The sequence below is a fragment of the Arachis duranensis genome, chromosome 5, assembly GCF_000817695.3.
Source record: "Arachis duranensis cultivar V14167 chromosome 5, aradu.V14167.gnm2.J7QH, whole genome shotgun sequence".
NCBI lineage: Eukaryota > Viridiplantae > Streptophyta > Magnoliopsida > Fabales > Fabaceae > Arachis > Arachis duranensis.
Genome location: NC_029776.3, coordinates 23,437,488 through 23,448,165, shown reverse-complemented (window position 1 = coordinate 23,448,165; position 10,678 = coordinate 23,437,488). Strand labels below are relative to the sequence as shown.

The following is a 10,678-nucleotide window of genomic DNA, read 5'->3' as shown; positions in this document are numbered from 1 at the left end:
AACTCCTTCTCCACTTCTTTTTTCATCACATCATAAAGTTGTTGATTGTAACCCCGAGTCTCATGACGTAGATAGACACAATAGTTAAAAACAGGGACGGAGTTTAGTTAAGACAAGAGGGGTCATGGCCCCCTCAAACTTTTGTCAAAAAAATTAGTAGTACTTCTTCAAAAAATAAAAAATAATTCAGTTGGCTCAAATACTTTACCATGACTTAAAATACTAAAGTTTAATCTTCATCTCTTGCTTTTATTGCACAATAATTTTTAGTTTTAAACATTCAAACCTTGTTAAATTTGGACTGAATTGAGTGTATTCGTATTTTACAGATCTCTATTTAATAAGCAACATTACCTCTATCTTTGAGTTCAAATATAAAAATTAGGTATTTTTTACTTATGTAATTTAATATTATTTTATATTTTATTGTTTATTTAATTTAATTTTGTATATGATAAAAAAATTAGAATATTCAATAAGTATTGATATTATTGTATTTGTATAAATTGATAAAAAAATTTAATAAATATTATAAAATTTTAATATTTGTCCTTCTAACTTCTTTTTTACATATTTTACAGGATATATATTCAAATTTTTATATAAAATAATCATAAAAATCAAGGAATTGATGTATTTTTAAGAGGAAGGCTAATATTTAAGGAGAAAAATATATAACTTTTACAATATTAACACTTGTAGATAGTTTTTTTTTTACTTTAATGAATCACGAAAAAAGTGAGATACAACTTTCAAAAGTTTAAAGAGTTGCATTTGATGAGTTTGATCTTAATTCTTTGGAACGAGACCCTAGAAAATGGCTTTAAATTTGACAATATCATCCAAATGAGAGAAATGAGATTAGACGATCTTATTTTAAATAGAATTCATATCAAAAGCATCTTAACAATTATCTTCTATCTCGCCCCAAATTTTTGTTTCAAACTCCACCAATGATTAAAAAGTTACCAATTTTTTCATATTTCAATTACAGCTTCATCACTCTTTTGTTATTACCAATAATCCAAGAATTTTTTGTAAATACTTAGTTAGTTGACTTTGTATACTACCATATCCTCCATTCTCCTCATACAAAAGAAAACTAATATCTAAATATCTGCAATAGATTCACGAGCCTTCTAGTCTAATTTCTCTTTCATGTAATGTTCTGAAAATCTATTATATATTTTTTATTTTATAACTAAAATGTGTCACATGTCACTTTCTCATTACAATTGAAATTAAATCTTTTTCTCTAAAATTAAAGAATTTTTCTCTTTTTCTTACTAATTTTATAACCAAAATGTGCCATATATCACTCTCTCATTGTAATTGAAATGAAATTTTTTCCTCTAAAATTAAAAAATTCTTCCCTTCTCCATACTAATTTTACAACCAAAATATGCCCCATGTCACTCTCTTTCATTGCAATTGAAATCAAATCTTTTCTTCCAAAATTAAAGAGTTTTCCCCTCTTCCCTCTTCCTTTCTCTATCTTTCTTATTTCTTCAACCACTCTATCTATTTTATATATCATTATTAATATTAATATCAATGACTAATTACTAATTTGACAATCAAAATGTGCAACATGACATTCTTTAATTACATTAAAATTAAAATTAAAATATTGAAACTGAAATTGAAATATACTTATATTATATATTACTATCTAATTTAATAATCAAATGTGTCACATGACACTTTTTTATTAAAATTGAGCGAAAATATTTTTTTTCAAAATTAATAAACTCCCTTCCTAAATTCTCTCATCTACCTCTCTCCATTTTTCTATTTCTCTCTATCATTTTTACTCTATATATAATTTATATTTTATATTAGTAATTTTGTCAAATCAAAATATGTAATCCGATGTTTTTTATTACAATTAAAATAAAAAAATTTTCTTTTAAAATTAACAAACTCTCACATTCACTCTCATTCTTCATCTTTATTTTTCTCTCTCTTTTCTTTCATTATCTATTTTTTTTACCTTTCTGTTCTACAGAAAACAAAATTAACAAAATAATATAATTCAAATAAAAATTAATATTATATACATATTTTTTAATTTTTTATTTATTTTTAAATTTTCACCACTTATCTTTTTAATCTATATTTTTATTTCTCTTCTTTCAAATATTTATTACATATAATTTGGAGAGAATACTAATGTTATAATTAAAAATTAGAATCAAGATTTAATTGTTTTTAAAAAAATTAATTTTGAATTAATTTTATAATTATTAATATAATTTTTTGCTAATATCTAATTATATTTTTATATACACAGAAAAAAAATATTATTTTTAAATAATAAGTATAAAAATTAATTATTTTTATTTGTGCAACATACTTAATATCTAATTAAATATAAAAATATATATGTTAAATTGTTTCACATTTTATATAAGGAATGTTAAAATTAATTATTTAATAAAAAATTAGACTTTTTCATATAAAATCATAACTAAAAATCTTATTATTTGATTTCTTATTTATAAATATCTTTGTTTTTTTAGTCAAAAATTTTTATTAACTTATTATTTTTTTATAAAAATAATTTAATTTTATAAGTCTTAGATTGTAGTTTTAAAAAATGTATATTTTCGTAATGTTATTACGAGTAAAATACTAATTTCTATATATAGTTGTAGATACGAACATCAGAGAATTCACTCTCCTCTGTAAGCATATATGCATGTATCTTCTTAAATTGGAATATAATTCTTAAAGGTCCAAGAGACACCTCTTTCACCTCTGATCATTCATCTCTTCGCAATAAAGTATTAGAATATAGTGTTGATTCCAAAGTGCCAACATTAAAAGATTGATAGGCCAATAATCTTTCAACTAGGCTACGGAAAGAAGTGACAAGTCTCAACACACCCCACCAGTAGATATCTTTATCATCAAACAACACCATTTCCTCTCCTTCCTCAAATAAAGTTAGAAGTATTGGCTCTCATGGTTTGGAAGTAAAATCATTTAAAAAGTTTTAAAAGTAATTTATAAAAATAATTTATAAAAAGTAGTAATATTAATGTCTAGTATAATTTTTAAAATTAAATTGTACCTGTTTAAAAAATTATTTAAAAATTTATAAAAAATAAAAAAAATGTTTGTTCTTAAAATATTATTATTTTTTATCACATTTTTATAAAATAAATATTTTTAGAATTAAAAATTTTATTTAAAATAATTTATTTATAAATTATTTTTAATATAATTATTTATTGTTTAAATTATTTTTTTAAAAATAGCTTAATTAAGTTGTTTAGTCAAACCGGACCTATGTCTTTATCTTCTTATTTTTTTTATCATTCAAACCCTTAGTTGAGCGTAAGACAAAACCCTAAAGGACTTTTTCTATTTGACTTGTTACCCACTCTTACATATTTGTAAAACAAAACTTATATTTTCGGTAAATGAAATAGTTACTCTCAAATTATTATAATAAAGCATTTATGTTAAAAAAAGTTATTAATAAACTACAAATATTAACTTTTTAATACATTCATTATTAAAAAATTCAAAACTTAAAATTACCACTGCTTTTAGAATAACTGTTACTATACATTGTCATGTATGTTTTACTCTTCTTCAGAGACCCTTTTATTATCCTTTTCTATTTGTTTTACCGAAAAAATCCCTTTCAAAAGATTGGTATGGATCAACTATGTTGATATAGAAATGGGGAAAAAAAAGAGGGACGGGTATGGATGAAGGAAATTATCGCCTGTTGTATATATCGTCACCATCACAAATGTCCATCCTATTGATCCTGTTTTTCGATTGGAATTCATAATATTATTGGTCAATTTCTCGCGCTCGTTCAATTCTAGAAGCAGAAACTTCTCTTTTTCTCATAAAGTTAGTTGAAGTTGAAAGTCAATGAAGATTATGCTTTTACTCTAGAATTGCCGAGTGTATTATATATAATTGATGCAAATAAACATATAGATTAAGACCACTGAAGTTTCATAGGTCAGCGCAGTTCTTGGATAGAAAGTAATGAGAATCAAAGCATGTTTGTTACTAATTTATTAATTTTTTTAGTCAACGAAACACAATACCACCTAACCAAGTAAAGCATATGTGCTTCTATCCCCACAAAATTTGATTAATGAGCGCGTCACCTGGTGATTATTATTGACATCCAGAAACTTAATGAACGAGTCTGTTCATACTTTTCTGTTTTCGGATAAGCTTTTGCATGTTCATCACGCAAGTCCTAGTGCTTAATTTTTGTACTTTTTATTAAAAACTAAATAGATTATTAAGTTTGGGATGATTATCTGAGGTTGGGGAAATGATAAGTTTCTAGATATACTATTAATTATTAGAGAAGTTTTGGATTTAACACATGTCAACCAAAAAAAATCTTGTTAATAGATTTCTACGCATCTCAAATATTTGTATAAAAGGAAAATTTTGCGCTATGAAATGTTTTATAAAACTATTATATAAATACTTAGATATTAAATTAGTTAGGCCCAGTTTGGGTAACCAACTTAATTAAGCTCCTTTTGATAAAATAATTTAAACAATAAATAACTCTGTTAAAAATAATTTATAAATAAGTTATTTTGTGTTTGGATTTTTAACTTTAGAAGTATTTATTTTATAGAAATGTGATAAAAAGTAGAAATATTATGAGAAAAATCATTTTTTTAACTTCTCTATAAACTCTTAAATAGCTTCTTAGAAAATTGCAATTTGGTTTTTTGAAAATTATACCAGACATTAATACTACTACTTTTTATAAATCAAAAGTTAAAAAAAGTTACTTCTAAAGTTTTCAAATAAGCCCTTGATGAGTAATGTTACATATTTAATTTTTTTTTATGAACTAAGTCTAATTAAATTAAATAATAAAACTTGAAATAATGTTAGTTATAACTAAATTTTTTTCTAATTAATATATTGTCTATATCAAAATAATTAATTATAAAATATTTAAATTTTACGCGTGATAATCTCTAAATTTGTGTACACTTAGTTTAGCTAAACTTAAAAAATAATCTCTAAAAGCATTCGTATGTCTTATTAGACAAATAAATTAAGTTTCATAAAATAATTAACAAACTACTTTTTTAATAAAATAATCCTAACAAGGCAGTTATCTAGGCAATTACCTTGTTGCTCATGTCATCGATGATATCACAGCCAACTCTATTAACATCCATTACATAACCCGTGAGCTCTGCGGCATGGAAAGTCCCTTTGCTTCCTCTGCAAGATTTTCAGCTTGGGTATTCAAGTTTTCATCCACCAACTAATTAGAAAAGTTAAAGTCCATCGAAATATACCATAAACATAAAAAAAAATAAAAAGTATATTTTCAGCAAAATTGTGTTATGCTTCATAACGTGGTCCATTCTGGAAGGTACGAAGAAGGTAACGCGCTCCCTGTCTTACTGATTGAGGGTCCGCGTGTATAGTTCAACACGTGCAGCGTGTGAAACCAAAGCCCAATTAAGAAACTTAAAAATCAAAGGGCACACACCATTGAAGACCCTCCTCCACAGTCCTCACATATAAAACGGAACCAAGTAACCCCAAAAATTAAACCAAATAAACCGTCTCATATTTTTAAACACAAAAAAGAAGGCTCTTCCAATTCCAAGAGAAACTTGCAAACGTCTTCATCGTACTCCCCAACCACCTCCTTTAAAACCCAACCCTCCACAGACACAATTAACATCACCCATTTATCGTGTTTCCATTTCAATAACTGAAATTTTTCCCAACAAAAAATCACACTGTTCAGTATTCAGTATTCACACTACCTGTAACGCGATGCAAGCTGTCTCGGTTATACCATTTCCGAATTTATCGGCAAAATTTGAAAACGATTTCGCGGCCAAGCTCAGAATCTACGACGACGAGAAACCTAAAACCGAAGTGTTAGAACAAGAACAAGAACAAGTAAACGAAGAACAAGAGCAAGAGGAAGAGCAAGAGGAAGAGGAAGAGTTCAGCTTCGTGTTTTCGAATCCCGAGGTTTCGCCGGTTTCCGCTGATGATGTATTCGATAACGGCCAGATCCGGCCGGTGTACCCGATTTTCGATCAGAATCTTCTCTTTTCAGACGAGTACGCCGGCGGAGCGTCGTCATCGGCGGTTTCGACGGCTGCAGCAACGGAGGGACCGTACTGCGAGTGGTCGCCGAAGATGGCGGGGAAGAGCAATTCGACAGGGTTCTCGAAGCTGTGGAAGCTGAGGGACCATAAGCTTCGGAGCAACAGCGACGGCAAGGACGCATTCGTGTTCTTGAGTCCGCCGTCGACGGCGAAGACGGAGAAGGCGGGATCAGGAAACGGCGCCGTTAAGAAGGCAGTTAAAGTGACGAAGGGTAAAACGACGACGACGTCGTCGTCGTCTAGTAGTTCTTCGGCGCACGAGAAGCATTACGTTATGAACAGAGCGAGGAAAGAGAGTGGTAAACGGCGGTCTTACTTGCCGTATAGGCAAGAACTCTTTGGGTTCTTCTCTAGTACCACCGCACTCAGTAGAAATGTTCATCCTTATTAGGGATTAGAAATTCCTCAATTTTTCAATAGACTTGGTTTTATTATGTCTGTGTAAAATGCTCACTAATCTTCCTTCGGGATTTTTTTTTGTTCTTTCCTTCTTTGGGATTATGATGTAAATTCATCTATATCTTAGTGGCGAACGCAAATATTTCATTTACTTTAGCTCCTTGGGATTAATACAAGAGAAATTCATAATTTTAGCCCTTATTACTTATTAGTTATTAGACTAGTAGTGTATGAAGATTTGATAATACCTGTCAAGTCCTAAGTTTAAATTTAAATTTACTTATTGTCACAGAGCAAAGTATGAACATAGTTTTCGCATGAGCACCGCTGCAACACAAGCACGTTGCAGTGGGCAATCTTGAGCCCCATTGGCCATTATTATCTTCATTTAATATGCAAGTATGACCTTAAAAAGTCTTCCTTTTTTATTTATTTTTTTCTAGTAAAAAAACAATTCTTGCTTATAAAATAATAGCTGGAATATAATAATGGTGCATCCATCAAACTATCAAAGGCGTTATGAAAATCACCATGATAGTCCATTCACCGTTTAATCAAACAAATAAAGTTCACACAGAATAAAAATTACTAATCTAATGATGCCTAATTTCTTAGTTTCTCTTACAAATTTAAAGGATTTTTTTTTCCAGAGAATTTGGCCATTATTAGTAATTCTATTTAATGTTTCTACACCGAAAATCATAATGTGTTCACAGTAAAATTGTTTTATTTTAAGACTATATAACAGATTATCAATTCAACTATGAGGAATTGAGGATTTTTAATTTCCACCTCCTCAACCACTTCTGCAGTAACAGATTTAATATGTATGACCTGTCTGAGTTGTTGGTGGATCCACCCTCGACAGCATATATAAATAAAAAGGGAAGCAGATTCCCGGAAAAAGAGGGAAGCAGAATAATGAACATCAGAATGCAGAAAGCATCGTTTGTTGTAGCTATATTACAGAAATAATAAGAGAATTATATGTATTGTAAACAGTTAGAAACTTAGTTGCATTGTATTATTGATAATTTCCCCCTCAATGATTTATTATTATATTGATAGATTTGCTCACTTTTGTGTAGTATATATTTAAGTAAGAACTAAGAAAGTAAGAAGTATAACATTAATTTAATATATTTTTCTTTAAAAGATATTGGTTAAGAAATTTAAAATAAAAAGTTTTAATTCTTTTAATACATTACCAATGTATTTAATTAATTAAAAATTTAAAAAGAATGATATTTTTTATTAAAGTTTATTATTTGTAATATTTTTAACCTGTGTACTTTGGACATTTGTTAACAACATATGCACTGTTGGAGAGTAAAAATATTTTTACTTTTTGTTCTTACTAATATAGTTAATTAGTTAAGTTAATATCCTTATTAAGGACTCAGTTATAATTTTTCTATGTTGACTAGGACTAGTTAATTACATTGTTAGTAGTAGAAGTAGCTGTTAGGCCTTTACTATACATATAGTCTAATTGTATAGTGTAAAGGTGTGATTCACCATTATAACAAAATTACTTCATCAAACTCACATGCTTCTCTCACTCAATTTTTCTCTCACCTCTATGAGAGCACACAAAAATTCACCTTTCAAAGTTCATTTCATTATGGTACAGTGAGCATGGATTGAGGTAGTATGCAACGAGAAGATTTGAGATCGAGGTTAATGAGTGTGATTTTGAATTCTTCTCTGAATTTTTTATTTGCGATTTGGCGCCATGGATGCGTAACAACAAAATTCCGAGGTTAAGGTGAATCCAAGCACGTATAGTGCTGAATCAGTTGCTGCATTCATGAATTAAATTGCGGAATTGCAATATGAGCTTCGAAAGGCTCGAGGAACCTCAAATTCGAGCGCAAATGCTGCCAGTCCTAACTTCCTTCATCGTTCCAAAAATCCTGGTATCTCTATCACTCCTATTATCATGACTGGTTTGGATTATAATGAATGATATAGATCTATGACTTTATCCCTAAATGCTAAAAATAAATTGCGATTTGTTGACGAAACTATCAAGAAACCTAGCGAATTTGATGTAATGTTTGAACAATAGGAGAGATATAACATTTACGTAGTGGCTTGGATAAACTTGTCTTTAAGTCCTGAAATCTCACATAATGTAATTTGGAATAATTTGGCTTATGACCTCTGGAGAGACCTGAAAAGGAGATATTATCATGGAGATCGGTTCCAGATCGCTGAATTAGAGGAAGAACTATATGCTGTGAGGCAAGGAGAGTTGTCAGTGACGAATTACTTCACTAAATTAAAAGGACTTTGGAAAGAGCTAAACATTTTTCAGCCAGTTCCTTCATGTGATTGTGGTGAGACTTGTAACTTGTAAGTGTGGACTTGGAGTGATGCGAAAATACAAAACAGAAGGCTATGTGGTACGATTTTTAAGAGGATTACGTGAATAGTTTAGTGGAGTTCGATCACAAATATGTTAATGGATCCTTTTCCATACATTGATTCCACATTTTCCCTGCTTACACAGCAAGAAAGGCAACTTGTCAGTATTGATGGTGAACCAAGGATACTCTTTAATGCCTCCCAAGCACGGAGCCAAAGCAGTGCACGAACTAGTGAAGGGAACCCTGCCAGAAATTTTGAAAATGCCTATAGAGGACGAGGTCGAGGCAGGTTCAATGGTGGAAGAGGACAAGAGCGAAGACGAGTGCAATGTACATATTGTGGGAAGGCAGGACACACAATTGATGTGTGCTATAAGAAGTACGGTCTGCTGCCACACCTTAAGGAAAGGTATAGTGGTGGTGCTGCAACTCTCAATTATGCAGCCATTGAAGAGACTCATGATGAAGATAGTGCAGACCAAACGCACAAGGTTGATGATCAGGTACTGGAGTTCACTCAGGATAAAAAGCTCACTTTACTTGCTTTCCTTCAACACCAAGAAGTGCAGCTTATTCATAGCACCAACCAAATTAACACACAAGCTCCAAAAATGAGGGGTAAAAAAGTGGTTCAAATTTTACACTTTAAATCCCACGTGTTGGCAGAGAACAGTGATGATGAAACAGAAAAATTGAAATCTTGAGTGATTGACACTAGTGCAACAGATCATATGTCATACTCACTTCAAGATTTTGATTCTTATTTCCATATCCCACTTGTAATAGTGAGACTCCCCAATGGATATACACTATCAGCAGCATAATGGGGACGATCTCTTTCACTAATGACCTCTACCTCACAAATACACTATATATATCTACCTTCAACTTCAAACTCATTTATGTTTCATCACTCACTACAAATTTAAAATGTGAATTGAAAATTTATGATACTGTTTGTGAAGTATAAGATTTGTCCAAGAAGATTATTCGAGTAGCAAGAGTTGCTGATGGACTTTACATTCTACAAAAGTTTGCACATCATGCATTCCATATAGTGTATCTCCAACAATAAACAATGTAGTCTCCAGTAGCACATGGCATAATAGGCTAAGGCATCTATCCTACACTAGAATGCTTGTCATGAAAGAAAAATTTTCCTTCATAAATTGTAAATCACATAAGGATCCTTGTGATCCATGTCACTTTGGTAAGCAAAAATGGCTGCCATTTCCTCTTAGTTCTAGTACAGCAAAATTTTGTTTTGATCTTGTTCATATAGATATTTGGGGATAATGCGAATTTTGAAAATCATAAACTAACCGGCAAGTGCACCGGGTCATACCAAGTAATACCTCAGGTGAGTGAGGGTCGATCTCACGAGGATTGATAGATCAAGCAACAATAGTTGAGTGATTCACTTAGTCAAACAAGAAAAAAAAGTGTTTTAAATTCAAATTGCATTAAACAGTAATCAGAGAAATCAAGAAAGCAAACAGTAAATCGGTTGTGAGAATTATATGAGAAAACAGTTAAGGTTTTGGAGATGTTCAAATTTCAGGATTAACAATTCTCATTAACTACCTTGATCATGCAAAGATTCAATTCATAGCAAATTTTAAGTGATTAGAATCCAATTCCTTGGTAATTCAATCCTCCTCTAACTCAGTTAACCGTCAATTTCTTGGTCACTTAATCTAATTAGAGGGTTTAAGTTCAAACCCTAGTTTATAAGCTACACAAAACTCTAAAGATCCAAAG

The 10,678-nt window shown here is 30.1% G+C and overlaps 2 protein-coding genes across 2 annotated transcripts; both read left to right on the top strand.

Annotated features, from left to right (window-relative positions):
- Positions 1-5,543: 5,543 nt before the first annotated feature.
- On the top strand, positions 5,544-6,696 carry LOC107488786 (uncharacterized). The gene has a single exon (XM_016109554.3). The coding sequence runs from the start codon at positions 5,803-5,805 to the stop codon at positions 6,535-6,537; it is 735 nt and encodes a 244-aa protein (XP_015965040.1). The 5' UTR covers positions 5,544-5,802; the 3' UTR covers positions 6,538-6,696.
- Positions 6,697-8,213: 1,517 nt separating this feature from the next.
- On the top strand, positions 8,214-9,785 carry LOC127747422 (uncharacterized). Its single transcript, XM_052261261.1, has 2 exons — positions 8,214-8,464; positions 8,718-9,785. The coding sequence occupies exon 2, from the start codon at positions 9,007-9,009 to the stop codon at positions 9,619-9,621; it is 615 nt and encodes a 204-aa protein (XP_052117221.1). The 5' UTR covers positions 8,214-8,464; positions 8,718-9,006; the 3' UTR covers positions 9,622-9,785.
- The last annotated feature ends 893 nt before the right edge of the window (positions 9,786-10,678 follow it).